General features: G+C 42.3%; 1 protein-coding gene and 1 pseudogene across 1 annotated transcript in view; both read right to left on the bottom strand.

Moving 5' to 3' along the window:
* Nucleotides 1-459: 459 nt before the first annotated feature.
* LOC107148202 lies at nt 460-8,639 on the bottom strand (annotated as a pseudogene).
* A 4,076-nt stretch (nt 8,640-12,715) lies between these two features.
* Tjp2 (tight junction protein 2) overlaps nt 12,716-14,915 on the bottom strand; it is an 86,994-nt gene continuing 84,794 nt past the window's right edge. The window contains exon 23 of the mRNA XM_048806779.1: nt 12,716-13,690. Coding sequence (XP_048662736.1) covers nt 13,522-13,690 — 169 coding nt within the window. The 3' untranslated portion in view covers nt 12,716-13,521. The remainder of the gene's footprint in view (nt 13,691-14,915) is intronic.

The following is a 14,915-nucleotide window of genomic DNA, read 5'->3' as shown; positions in this document are numbered from 1 at the left end:
TACCACCTGGGTTTGACTCTTCTTTTCATATCCCATCCTTCTTTCTGTAACTTGCGTATGGGTTTGAAGGTATTCCCACAAGTAAGCCTCAAGGTTTTTTTTTTTTTTTCTTTTTTTTTTTTAAAGAGAGAGTGAGAGAGGGAGAGAGAGAGAAAGAACTTTAATATTTATTTTTTAGTTATCGCGGACACAACATCTTTGTTTGTATGTGGTGCTGAGGATCGAACCCGGGCCGCACGCATGCCAGGCAAGAGCGCTACCGCGTGAGCCACATCCCAGCCAAGCCTCAAGGTTTTTTACATTTGAAATAGGCCTCAATGGTGCTCATTATTCATTAGCCTCCAGGTGTGGGAGAACCATTGTCGAAGATATAAGGATAGCTAAACTGGAGTTCTGGATATCAGCTGTTATGGATTTGAGCCAAATCATCTTCTTTTTGGTCTGTAGAAATTGCTTTAGTTAGTCTGTCTGGAATCTAAATCGGCTGCTGTTCTCCCTGTGGAAACACACAAACAGACAATCACTGGGTTAGGACCTTTCCATTGTCCAGTCAGAATTTTAATGTTTTTCTCAATTCAGGCGTTAACATGCGGGGGAAATTTGGATCCAATGGACCTTTTAAGATATCAAATAAAGGTCCCAACTCTCCTGTTGGTATGCCTAGATAAGGCCTTATCCAATTTATGTCTCCTAACAGTTTTTGAAAGTTATTAAGTGTTTTAAGTTGATCTACTCGTATTTGAATTTTTGGTGGGCGGACCATGGTCGAGGATAATAGAACTTCTAAATAATTAATTGGAAAATTTAATTGTACTTTATCTATTGCTATCTCTAGATTATAATTTTTTAATAAGTTTGTAAGTGTAGCATAGCATTCTAGCAATGTATTTTTATCTTTGTGTGCTAATAATACATCGTCCATATAATAAAATACTTATAGTTCAGGATTTTGATTTCTAAGTGGCTGGATTGCTTTGTCAACATAAACTTGACACATAGTAGGACTATTAGCCATCCCTTGAGGGAGTACTTTCCATTCATATCTCTGATCAGGACCTTCATGATTCAGCGCAGGGACAATAAATGCAAAACGTGGACTATCCTCAGGATGAATTGGAATGGAGAAAAAACAATCTTTAATATCTATAGCTAAAACATACCAGGTTTTTGGCAAAGCAGACAATTGAGGAATCCCTGATTGAGCAGGTCCCATAATAACCATTTCGTTATTAATGGCTCTTAAATCTTGCAATAATCTCCATTTACCAGATTTCTTTTTGATGACAAAAATGGGAGTATTATGGGGAGATACAGAAGGTTGTATATGTCCCTCCGCTAATTGTTGATTGACCAGGTCATGGGCTGATTGTATCTTTTCTTTAGTCAGTGGCCACTGAGGAACCCATACTGGCCTTTCTGATTTCCAAGTAATTTTTATTGTCTCAGTGACCCCTCCTAAAAACCCAATCCATGTCTATCTGTTTTTTGATCTATTTGAATTGGTGCCGCTATACCTTGTCCTTGTTCTCCTAATCCTTTTCCTTTCCTAAAACCTTGTCCAGCCATAATAGTGGGTGCATTTGGATTGATATGTGGAATGTTATTTGTTAATGTTAATCCCAATTGACCTAGAACATCTCGTCCCCATATATTTATAGGAAGATGATCCAATACATATGGCTGTATAGTTCCTTCACATCCTTCAGGATCCTTCCATTTTAATACCATCCCACTTCTATGGGGATTAGTCGCCACTCCTAGGCCTCAAGCTTTTGAGTGGCTTGTTGTAAAGGCCAATCTTTTGGCCATTCTTGATGAGAGATGATGCTAAGATCTGCTCTTGTGACTAGCAGTCCATTGAAATCATGTCCTTGAATAGTTAACTTTAACATAGGGTGAGAATCTAAATTTAAAGAAAGAATAGCCCAATCTATACCTGTGGAGCCAAATCCTTTGGAACCTCTTTCTACAGTATGACTAGAAAATTTGTCATGTAAACTGGGTGTATTAATAACTGTGCAATCCTATCTCCTGGTGAAATTACTTAGATATCCCTTGGAGAACTAGCTATAATTTTTATCTCACCTTCATAATCAGGATCAATTACCCCAGGACTTATCATAAGTCCTTTTAGAGTAGAAGAACTGCATCCTAATAATAAGCCTACTGTTCCTTGGGGGGAAGAGATCCTTTTACCCCTGTGGGAATGATTTGAACTCCCATCTCTGGAGTTAGTACTGCTCTGGCGGAGGTGCAGATGTCCAATCCTGTGCTCCCTCTGGTTTGTCTGATAAGGGAGTTAATGGATAATGTGTCCTGGGCGCTACCCTGATGGTGTTGCTGGATTCCTTCAATGCCCCATATATTTGTAGTTGTGGGCCCCGGGGCATCGGGCCCCCTTGTCCATTTTTTGGCAATGGAGTACCCTCTACAGTAGTCTGAGAATGGCATTCACTAGCCCAATGTTTTCCTCTATGACATCGTGGGCAAACACCTGGTATTTTTCTTTTTTGATCATCCCCAGTTTTGTTACTTGTTTTAAAACCCTCCTCCTATGGGGCAATTCCTTCTAAAATGTCCTGCTTGACCACAATTATAACATGTTTTTGGCCTGGCACCTAAAGCCTGTTGTACTCCTTGGGTTACTGCAGCTGCCAGGACTTGCCCCTGTACCACTGGTTCATTAATATCTCTACACAATTTAATGTATGCATTTAAGTCTTTATATTTCCAAGGTCAAATCGCCTCCCTACACCATCTATTGGCTTGTTCATAAGCTAGTTGTTTTATTAATGGCATCACTTGTTCTACATCCCCAAAGACTCTGCTTGCTGTTTGCCTATCCACAAACTCAGAGTAAGGTTCATTAGCTCCTTGTATTACCTTATAATTGACCTTTAAAATCTCCATGTCCTTGTAAAGTCTTCCATGCCTTAACAGCAGCTGAAGCGATTTGTAAGTATATGGCAGGATCATATCCAGCTTGTTGCTGCTGACCCTCATAAGGTCCCTCTCCTAGCAACATATCTAGATTTCTCTGTGGATACCTGGCTGCTGCATTTCGCTTGGCAGTCTCCACATACAATTCCTGATTAGTAACTTTCCATAACAGATATTGTCCTCCATTTAGCACAGCTTTGTGCATGCTAGCCCAATCTGCTGGTGTCAAGTTTAAACTTGCAATGGATTCAACCATGCTTACAGTAAAAGGGGCTTGAGGACCATAGGCTGCTACAGCTTCTTTTAACTGCTTTACAGTTTTAAAATCCAAAACCTGGTGATATCGCTGCCCTCCCGCATCCTCAAGTACAGGGCATGCTAATCTTCGAGGTCCTGTCTCAGGATCCCATCTATCAACTATGGGGGGTGGGGGCCACCCAGCATATGTTGTCCCCATATACATAGGTGGAGCTGTTGGTTGAATACTTACGCCCTCTGGTGATAGAAAGGGGTTAGTAGCAGCCTCCTGTTGTAATTCCTCCCCTGATAGCCCTTCCTCCTCTAAACTTTCTTCCCCTTTCTGACTACCTCGAGAGACTTCCTCTTTTACTTGATCTAAGATGTCTTCTCCTTCCTCTACCATAGTCTGAACTGAAGGCTTTGGACTAAGCAAACAAGATCGTATCAACGTCCATAATGGTAATGTGCCAACTGGCAGAGTTCCTGGGCTTTTCTTTTCTATCTTTTTAAAATCTTCACCATGATTGTCCCATTGTGGTATATTTAACAACCCCTCCTTTAAGAACCATGGGCTACATTTTTGTATCATATCAACGTATGCCCTAACTGTTCTTGGTTTTACTGGGGTGCCTCCTTCCTTTAGCAATTTACTCAACACCTTTTTGGTTTGATTTTTACTAACTTCTGATCCCATATTTCTGTAACAAAGACAACACAACACACTAAGATAAAACGAAACAAAAACAAAACAAAATGAAACAAAAACACATTGTATCAATTTTTCTATTTTCTTGAAATGGCCATATGTCCTCTCGTCCTATCTGTTCCTCAGGGGCAAGCAGCTTTCCTCCTGTCCTATCTATTTCTAGGGACAGGCAGCTTACCTTGTCACTTACCCCCAAGCGTCCCAGAGTTCCCCGTATGGACCACCATTTGCCACAGTCCAACTGGGCAAAATAACCGGGAGGTGACAAGCAACTTGTAGGTTGAAGCGGGAACTGCTTTATTGTGGAACAGCAGAGGTATATATGTCTAACNGGAAGGTTTTTTTTTTTTTTCTTTTTTTTTTTTAAAGAGAGAGTGAGAGAGGGAGAGAGAGAGAAAGAACTTTAATATTTATTTTTTAGTTTTCGGCGGACACAGCATCTTTATTTGTACGTGGTGCTGAGGATCGAACCCGGGCTGCACGCATGCCAGGCGAGCGCGCTACCGCTTGAGCCACATCCCCAGCCCGCCAGGCGCCATCTTGACTTGATCGCGGCCTCCAACAGGAAGTGATGTAGCCCTTAGGGATTTGTTCCAGGGTTTTCTCAAACTGGGGCAGGAATATGATTTGGGTAGAACACCCCTCACCCCACCCAGGTCCAGAGTTCCCACAGTCTCTCTACATGGCTGTGGCCATGTAGCTTACCTGTCAGGAAATTCACAGTAACTCAAGCCAATATGCCTTCATAGGATCCATCCATGACGCTAACACTGTCATCTGGGACCAGGAAAGGTGGCTTCTTGAAGATCTCCTCCACCTCAAAGAGCAGGGCCTGGGCTTTCTGTTCTGGCAGTAGGCGAAGTCCTGCTATTGCCTTCAGGACCACTGGGGTCCTTGTGCAGTGACTTCAGGGAATTTCATCTTGGCCACCTCCAAGAGTTCTTCAACACTCTCAGAACCTGCTTAGGTTGATCTACAAAAGCAGAAATTCCTGGCTTCACAGAATTAAAGATTTTTCCCTTCCAGAACTGGAAGCTGTCCGGGAATGTTCTGCATGAAGACATAAACATGAATTCAAGTTCCAGTGCTTCCTGCATCAAACATAATTCCATACAAGGTGCTGGCACTGACATTTATGGGAGACATGGAAGACAGGAAGACACCTTCAAACCAAGTCTGCTGGTCTCTGTGGAAGACAGTGCTACAAACACAGGCTACCACCAGCATGAAAAAGACTATGCCCCAGGAAGTGGCCACACTCTACCTAAGGTGTGGTGACTTGAAGTTTTGGTTGTGGAAGGAGTGCTGCTCACAGTCCTGTAGTGGCTTATGTCCAGATACCTGGTCTACCTACTATGACCATAATGATCTTGTTTGCATGAGGATTCAACCAACATACTCCACATTTCTATGTTGGCCAGGAATGTGTGCGCCACCTTTGGTGCTCTTAGCCCTATTGTAAACCTTTTGCACCTACCACCAAAGGGTTACAAAAATCAAGACCTCATTTTAGTTACAGATTTCTATCTCTGTTTTATGAACAAGAAAACCAAGGCTTAAAACATTGAGTAATTTGTCCAAGGTTTTACAACTCGTAGCTGACAGAACTGAGGTTGGAACTCACTCCCAATCTCTATGGGCAGCCTTGAAGGACAGGGATCAAAAGGACAGGAATCAGCTTTAGGGAGGAACTAACATTGCATTTGGAGTAGTGACCACCTTTGTGACTTTTATATCCTGGTCCTCTGGTCTATTTTTTTAAGCAATAAAATAGCAGTATATTTATTGGTGTAAAACATAACTTTGAAATTTTTAGGTACCTGAAGTTGGAATCATTTACATATTAGATTTGCCCAGAGAATCATATGCTTCATTTTGACTCAAAGTTACATTCATTTGAAAATCAATCAGAACCCATCCCTCCCCACTCAAAGCCCTCCCAAACTGGCTGTGGTTCCCATTTCTCATCCTTAGGTAAGTGTATCCATCGTTCTATTGCCCACGGATCCTTGGGTGAACCTTTCTTTATGTCCTGTAGTCTCTAACAGAACAGATTTAGAATGGCAAGAGGCTGGAAGCAGGTGATTAAAGTAGGAAATAGAGATCCTGTGTGCAGTGCTGAATTAGGGAAGGGCTGGGGAGAAGGGAAATTCGTACTAGTTCCAGCCCCTTCACGTCCTGATTCTCTCCATTCTTCTTTCTCCTTATCCTCTGAGACAGGTCTACTCTCAAAACTCAATATATCTCCCCCAGGATCATTTATTTCACCTGGGATCTTCCTTCCCAGTTATCCACCCTGGAGAGACTCAAGCAGAAGGACTGAGGGACCTGGACTCAGGCCTCCTAAGGTGGAGCAGCACCTGAGAACAGTGCAGAAAAATGAAAACACTGCTGACTTTTAACAATTGGTGCATGAAATTAAAATCAGAATACTATTATTGCTAAAGCACTCACTAGTTTGGGGAATGTAAACTGTGCCAATTTTATATCTGTATCTATATCTATCTATCTATCTATCTATCTATGTCGGCCCTCCATTTCTGAGGTTTCTTCATCTTCAGATTTAACCAAGGATGGAAAATAGAAAACACACACACACACACACACACACACACATCTGTATTAAACATGGCAGACTTCTTTTCCTTGTCATTGCCCCCTAAATCTTACAGGAAAACAACTATTTGCATACCATTTACAATGTAGTAGGTATTGTAACCTAGAGATGATTTAAAGTATATGGGAGGGGCTGGAGATGTGGCTCAAGCGGTAGCGTGCTCACCTGGCATGCGTGCGGCCCGGGTTCGATCCTCAGCACCACATACAAACAAAGATGTTGTGTCCGCCAAAAACTAAAAAATAAATATTAAAAAAAAAATTAAAAATAAATAAATAAATAAAGTATATGGGAGGATGTGTGGGGTGATATGAAAACACATCACTTAGTACAATAACTTTGCCCTCTGCGGGGGATCCAGCAACCACTCCCCCAGACACAGTGCATGACCACTGACTGCATATAAATGAGATGTAAAATAAAGGGAGAGCTGGAAATAAGATGTTTTATTTCTCTCTTTATATATACACAAACATATTTATTATTTGCCACTCAGCCATTTATTTTACATCTCATTTATTTTGCTGAATATTTTCAAATGTCAAATTTTTTGTGGGATTTCAACCATCATTTGAATCTCCTTCATTTTTATCTCCTTAAGGTATTTTTACTAATTAAAATTAATTTTGCTCTTCTCTAAGCAAAATATAAATATATAATGTATGCCCATGTAGGACATATAAATAAGTCATAAAATCTATCCATTTGTGAAGACATTTATAAATAATTCTCCATTCTTCTGGCTCATTCCTTCATTCACACTTTAACACTGGACAAGAAGTAAGGCTACAGAGGTGGCCCCCATGGCACCAGGGATGGTGTAGTATGATGATTCATTTTAGGTGCCAACTTGGTTGAACCCACAATACCCAATATATGGTCAAACTTTATTCTGGATGTTTCTTGAAGCCACCCCCCCCACCCCGACCCTGTTTTTTTTTAATGAGATTAACTTTTTTTTTTTTTTTGAGATTAACATTTAAATTGGTGAGTTTTGAGTGAAGAAGATTGCCCTCACAATGTGGCTTCTCACATCCAAGCAGTTGAAGGCCTGAATAGAATAGCAGACCTGGGACTGGGGTTGTAGCTCAGTGGCAGAGTGCTTTCCTAACATGTGTGAGGCACTGAGTTCAATTTTCAGCATTGCATATAAATAAAGATCCATTGACAACAAAAAATATTAAAAAAAAAAAAAAAAAAAAGAATAGCAGACCTGCCCCTCACTAGCAGGAATTCTGCCTGCAGACTGCCTTTGGACCACAAACCTTCCCCTGGGTCTCTGGCCTGCAGGACTATCTGTGGATGTTGGACTGAGCAAACTTACACAATTTTGTACATCCATGCTTCAAAATAAATCTCTTTTTCTCAGTAAATCACAACCTGTTGGTTCTGTTTCTCTGGAGAACCCCCCTGGACAGATCTGAAAGCTTTTCCTTCTTCACTCTCTGTAGGGACAGTTCTTCTAATGTCTCTCCCAGCCCATCCAAAGACATTGTACAGAACAGAACAGAAAATCCTCTAGCCTTGTCATATCTTGGGTCCTCTTTTTCCTTGCTGTGGGCACCCTGGCTTCCAGTAATTCTTCCAGATTGATAAACCCGCAGGCCTTAGTCAGGAGCCTCAGTGTTCTTTAGTTCCAGGTCTTCAGTGGACATAGCTCTTGTATTTTAGAGCCATAACAGGATGAACCAATCCAGGCTGTGGGATGCCATCCCTGGGAAAGAGCCCTCTTGCTTCACTATTGGGCTGATGCTGTTAGAAGACTGGGCAATGCGTAACCTTCTCCTGCCAGGGGCCACAGCAGGATTCTGTCACTGTTGGGTACTCCAGACTGTCTCCCATCTACTTGTGGTTTAAGATGGGTCCCCTTCCTTCCCCAAAAAAGCTACGATCCTTTTTGGTGACTGACTTCCTTTCTGCCTGTAGAGTTGACAATGGGAAGGAAGCCCTTCCAGGAAACTCTTGTACCCAAGAAGTCTTGGTTTCTTGGATACCAAGAAACCTCTAGGTTTGAAACTAGGAAACCTCTCAGGTTGTCAGGAGGCAGCCGAGGGAGAGTGCCTCACCTCCTTGGCACTGGACCTTCCCTTCACTCTCAGCCTCTGCAGGATGCTGCTGTTTCTGGTGATGGTCCATGGCTGACTCTCCGGTAAGCCCAACCTAGTCCCTAATGTCTAAAGCCTCTCCATGGACCATTGAGATGGGCCTTGTGACAACATATGACTGGTTTAGCAGATCTCCAACCACAACGGTGGCTTTGGTTGCTTGCATATCTTTCACCCAAGAAGCTTCCTTGGAATGGGACCCTGTGCAATTGTTTCCCTAGAACACAGTTCAGCGGGGCCCTAATGAAAAGCTGTTGTGTCTGCTGGCATTTCTGGGGGTTTAATGAAAAGTTTAAACTTTTAACTCCTATCTTAAAGCTGCCACTTTAAGGGCAGAGACTTAGAAGCAAAGGAAGACGGATACCCTCCTGTGAACTGGTTTTTATATATTCCTCCCCAAATGCATTATTCATTTGGATACACGGTTCTCTCTCTGAGGATCCTCCATCTCCATATTCTCTGTATCCTGCAGCAATTAACCCATCTTTAAGGGATCAGAATTTTACTGGATCAGAATGTTAGAACAAATAAAATGACCCTAGCTGGAGAGAGGGAGAAGAACATGTGTCCTCTGTTTCTCTAGTCAGAGGTAATTTCTTGAAGGGACTGTCCCTAAAGAACTTTTTTCAGAAGTAAAAGTGCCAAATGGTGGAACTTGATGTCATTCTGGAATAGCTGTCACCCATCTACCTACCTGGCTCTTATTTTATTTGGTACCCGAGATTGAACCCGGGGGCACTTAACCACTAAGCCACATCCCTAGCCCTTTTTTCTTAAATGTTGAGAGACAGGGTCTTCCTAAATTGCTTAGGCCCTCACTAAATTGCTGAGGCTGGCTTTGAACTTGTGATCCTCCTGCCTCAGCCTTTCAAGCTGCTGTGATTACAGGCATACACCAGTATAACCAACTTAGAAGCATGTTTTAATCTGCTTTTTCATTGCCGTGACTGAAAGACTTGACTAGAAAAATTGTAGAGGAGGAAAGGTTTACTGGAGGGCTCACAGTTTCAGAGGTCTATCAAAGGCCAGCTCCATTCCTCGGGGCTCAAAGTGAGGCAAAACATCATGGCAGAAGTGTGTGGCAGAGGGAAGCAGCTAACATGAAGATCAGAAAGCAAAGGGAGGGGTCTCTACTTGCCAGATACAAATATATACCTCAACGCCATGCCCCCAATGCCCACCTCCTCCAGCCACACCTGCTTCTAGTCACCACTCAGTTAATCCCATCAGGGAATTAATTCACTGATTGGGTTACGACTCTCACATTTCCCCTCTGAATTCTCACATTGTCTCACATGCGAGTTTTTGAGGGACACCTCACATCCAAACCACAACAGAGCAAAATTCTATCACAAATCTCCATGAGGTCGGTACCAGGTCCTCAGGGGCTCCACCCTTTCACATGGCAGTCTCTGCAACCACAACAGTGGCTTTGGTTGCTCGCAAGTCTCTGCACTTCTTTGCGGGGGTGGGGGGGGAGGAGTTTGGGGACATCCTGTTCTCCATCAACACACACACAGACACAGTAGCCCTCAGACAAGGTTGGAGACTATTGATAAAAATAGCCCAATCCACCCACTTTGTGCATAGTTATTTTAAACTACCACCAGCTTTTCTTGGTGAGAGTAAGTTCCAGTCTCCTGCTGAAGTTTTCTGCACTTCCACAAAAACCACTTATATGCTAAACCTGGTCTTGGGGTTAGTGACCCAAATTATCATCTCTCCCAAACCTCCCCAGCCTATCACTGCTGTGCATTCATCTATCCAAGTCATAGTTGAAAGAACCAGTGGGCTTAGAGATGGGCCACTAGCCATGCAGCATGTCTCTTTGGCAGAAGAAGCTGAGCATACTCCTTATGAGGTATGACAGCTATCTGGAGTATAGAGAGAAACTAAAGGATGTGACCTAAAGACAAGAGGATAGTGCAAAATTTCAATTAAGTCTTGTGCTTTATTCCTACAAATGCATTTTAGTTTTGCATTTTCCTCCATGATATGTGAATGTAAAATGCCCTTCCCCCAATAGCAAATGCATTTCTCCCAAAGATGAACATGTTTACCTTGGAGCATGATGCTTGTCACATTCCTATTCTGGAATCATTGTTCCTAGATACTCCAGAATGGATGTCTGCATTAAGCCAGATGGCAGAGTGATGCTTCTACTCTGTCATTTCTGGTCCTCTCTCCAAAACTTTTACTGTGTGACCCTTGGAATTGTGCTACTGCCCTATATAAAAGAACATGGTAAGACACAGACATCCAAAATCATCCTGGCAAGTATGCTGTTGCCCCATGAGATGCCATAAAATAAAAATGGACAGAAAATTCCCTCCCTGACATTTATGGAAATCGTGTGCTCAGTTCCATCTCATGTTCCAAAGAGCTGCAGACCTGAGAGCACACAGTGACTATCCCCTTGCAAATGGCTTTCTCTTCCCTGTTCCGATATTCTTTCCTCCTTATTTGCCTAGCAGCATCTTTTTTTTTTTCATTTTACTCCAGCATATTTTAGCAGCTTCAAATCCTTCCCAGAACAAAGCAGGATATGAATCTTCAAAAAGGCAGGGGGAGGCACTGTTGGTCATTGGACACACTACTGAATGTTATTGGGACCAGAAGCCCTGCCTGTCTGCATCACTGAACCCATCTAAAAACAAGCAGCCAGCTTCTAAGATGTCCCTATCCACCCTTCCAGTGTTTGCAAAGGGCTCATTTCTGTATTTACAGGACAAAAGTAAACTAGATCATCATATATTTAACCAGTGTACATTTCTCCTACTCACAGGTGGATTTTATTTATGGAATATGTTAATTTTTTAGTTAATGCTTTGAGTACTTCTCAGAAATTCAGAAATGGTTTAAGAGTTAGAGCACCCAGATTGACAGAGACCCAAGCAAGGACACGTTGACCGTCCAACTCAAATTATGAGTCAACTGAATTTCGAACTCTACCAAAACACAGGATTAAGGACTCTGCATCCATTCATATCTTAAAAACCCTTAATAGAACCAAGGCTTTTTTCTCAAATTCAATCTACTTTTGATTCGTATAAGCCTAAATTCCTAAAGTGTCTTGTGTAACTTTTAAACTTATTTTAGTATTTCAAGAATGAATGTAGAAAATGAATGATGTAACTTTTTGAGGAAGCAATTTGGCAATAAATATCAAGAGCCCTAAGCCTCAGCTGGGGCTTAGCTCAGTGGTAGAGAACTTGCCTAGCACATGCAAAGCCCTGGGTGCAATCCCCAATACTGCAAAAAACAAAGCCTTAAAAATGTTCCTAAATTTTCATTCAGTAATTGTACTTCTGAGAATGTACTTGCAGAAAAGGACTAAAATGCCGGTCACTGATATACAAAAATAAGGATTATATACATAGAGGAACATTTCATGTAAAAGAGACAAAAAAAAATGGAAATAATTCAGTCAATAATAGCGGAACTGTTCACTTACTAAGTGGTCAAGGGATAGATCATTCTGCAGTTGTTAATCATGTTCACATGGAATTTTAAGTATCTGAGAGAAATGTTCTTGAGAGAACATTAAACAGAAAAAGTAGGAAACAACTGCAGATATAGTACATACTCAACTGTCACACACAGACCACAGACATGAAGGAAAGGCATCAAAAGACCCAGCAGGTGGGATTATGGGTAATTTTTCCTTTTTCACAAGTTGTCTCCACATCTCAACATTCAGTAAGGAACATGTTCTCACATGCATGATAAATAATTAAAATAAAAGTTGCCTGGCGTAGTGGCACACACCTCTAATCCCAGTAGCTCAGAAGGCTGAGAAAGAAGAGCGCTAGTTCAAAGCCAGCCTCAGCAACGGCAAGGTGCTAAGCAACTCAATGAGATTGTTTCTAAATAAAAATACAAAATAGGGCTGGGGATATGGCTCAGTAGTTGGCTGCCCCTGGGTTCAATCCCTACTACCCAAAAAATAAATAGATAGATAGATAGATAAAAGTTATGCTTAAAAGTAGGAAGACTGGAGTGTGGCTTAGTGGTAGAGTATGTGCTTAGCATGTGCAAAACCTGGGTTGGATTCCTAACACTGTAAAAAGAATGAAAGAGAGTAGACATTCACCACAAAGCAGATTATTGATTGTAATGTATTCCTTTTTATTAAATTATAAAACTGCTGCCAATACACAAACTTGTGGAAATAAAATAATCTTTTCTCAAGTATCTGCTTTTGTGGAACACATGGTTTGAAACAAAATATTTCCATACCAACTTCTTGGTCTTCAAGCTATTTAGCACTTACAGACATACTACCAAGTACAGCTATTATATGTACAGTCAGAATTTATGAAAAGTATTATAAAGATGAATGCCTTGAAAAGATGACACAGCATAGCAAAAACCAGCTATTAAACTGGTACAAAAATTTAGTGAAAATACAATTTTAGTCCATTACGGCTTTTCATAAAGCTTCAAAAGGAGGAAAGTTTAAGACACTTCTTCTCATCAAAGGCACTTAGAGAGTTGTAATAAAATACTTCTTTGAAAGCAGTTTGAGTCCAACAGTATTTTTTATTCCTTTTCCCAGGTCTGCCTCACAGTGAAGCAGTCCTTAAAGGCAACTATAAATGAGAAAAAATAATTATTGCTTCTTAATATACATATTAAAAATACACAAGACAGGATTAATACAGATGTTGGTCCACTGAAGCAAGTAACAGTATCGTACTGTAATGTTCCTCTTAATTCTGAGCAAAAAGCCATAATAAACTCCTCTACCCAGTCCCAGACAGCGAACCTGGGTTCGAATGGGAAGCAGGAGCTCCGTTACCACCACACCTCCACGGTGCGTGTTAACTGGAAAAGATTCAACCCGGTGGCCTCGCAGGCGTGCCCGTTGGAGGTGGCTGCAGGCCCAGAAGAGTCTTTGCTTTGACAGACACCTACAATTCCGTGTCCCGGTACCGGGCAGGCTGGCCATAGTAACCGCGCTTGGAGTGCTCCGCCAGCTGTTGGCGATACTCCTCTTCCTCCTCCGCTTCACTGCCATAACTTCCTCTTGCATCCTGATAGTGTCTGGAGGGACCCTTCTGTGGCTCAGGGGGTCTGGAACTGACAAAGTGAGGGTGTTACATACCTCCCAGGCACGCCCATGCCCTCTGGCTGCAGGCAGAGGTGAAGCTTGAGTGCAGCCGGCAAGCATCCAAGGCAGATCACTTACTGACTTCTGAGCACTCTGCCCATCAACCAGGGCACTTCTGGCTCCACTCCAGGTCCACAGAGTGGTGAGGGCAGAGAAAGGGTTAGGTCAAGGTCAAGGCCGTGGCCCACTTGGACAATGAATGAGGAGCATCTGCTGGGTGCTCCCTGACCTAAGGCTGCCCCACTGGATAAAGAGAGGGTACCTTCCTCACCCTACCCCAGCCTCACCTAGCACAGAGAGTCTCTGTCAATGTCAGGCACCAAGTCCCCTCAGTTACCAGAAGCAACCTGGCCACGTTACCATCTAATTGCTAAAGAAGAAATGTCCCTCTAGCTTTCTATTGCCATAAAACTAGACTCTAGCTTCCAATCAAAATGGCCACGAAAAATGTGATTTTTTCCCCCCTATCCTTGGAAGTAGGAAATGATCCAGTATAAAACTTCAACAAGAAGACACTGTGGTGATCCCTAGTGCCTGTGAGCATTTTAAATAGGAAGCATCTTAGCAACACTGGTCAATTGCTTGTCACAGTCCCTTCAGACCCAGTTTGGCATAAGTGGCCTGATTTTGCTGCGTGATGCAAAGGAATTAAGAAGCTTGACTAAGAGGCACAAAACAGTTAAGTGACAGAAAAGGGCGAAGCCCTAGGAATTTTGCTCCTGTGCTATCCTGACACAATTTAACAAAATTGTGCTCCAAAGTGTCAAAAGCTACCAGGCACACAAGGAAAATTATCATGAATTCGTGACCATAATCTTTACAGTTACAATTGATGGACAATTACAGGTGCAGGCCTATAATCCCAGAAGGTTGGGAGGCGGAGGCAGGAGGATTGCAAGTTCAAAGCCAGCCTCAGCAACTTATCAAGGCCTTGGACAACTTAGCAATACCCTGTCTCAAAATAAAACATAAAAAGGGCTGGGGATAGCCAGGCACTGTGGTGCACACCTGTAATCGCAGCAGCTCGGGAGGCTCTCGAGTTCAAAGCCAGACTCGGCAATGGTGAGGCGGCTAAGCAACTCAGTGAGACTCTGTTTCTAAATAAAATACAAAATAGGGCTGGGGATGTAGCTCAGTGGTTGAGTGTCCCTGAGTTCAATCCCTGGTACCAAAAAGGAAAAAAAAAAGGGGGGG

The sequence above is a fragment of the Marmota marmota genome, unplaced genomic scaffold, assembly GCF_001458135.2.
Source record: "Marmota marmota marmota unplaced genomic scaffold, marMar, whole genome shotgun sequence".
NCBI lineage: Eukaryota > Metazoa > Chordata > Mammalia > Rodentia > Sciuridae > Marmota > Marmota marmota.
The sequence above is the reverse complement of the archived record's forward strand: the minus strand, read 5'-3'. Positions and strand labels throughout refer to the sequence as shown.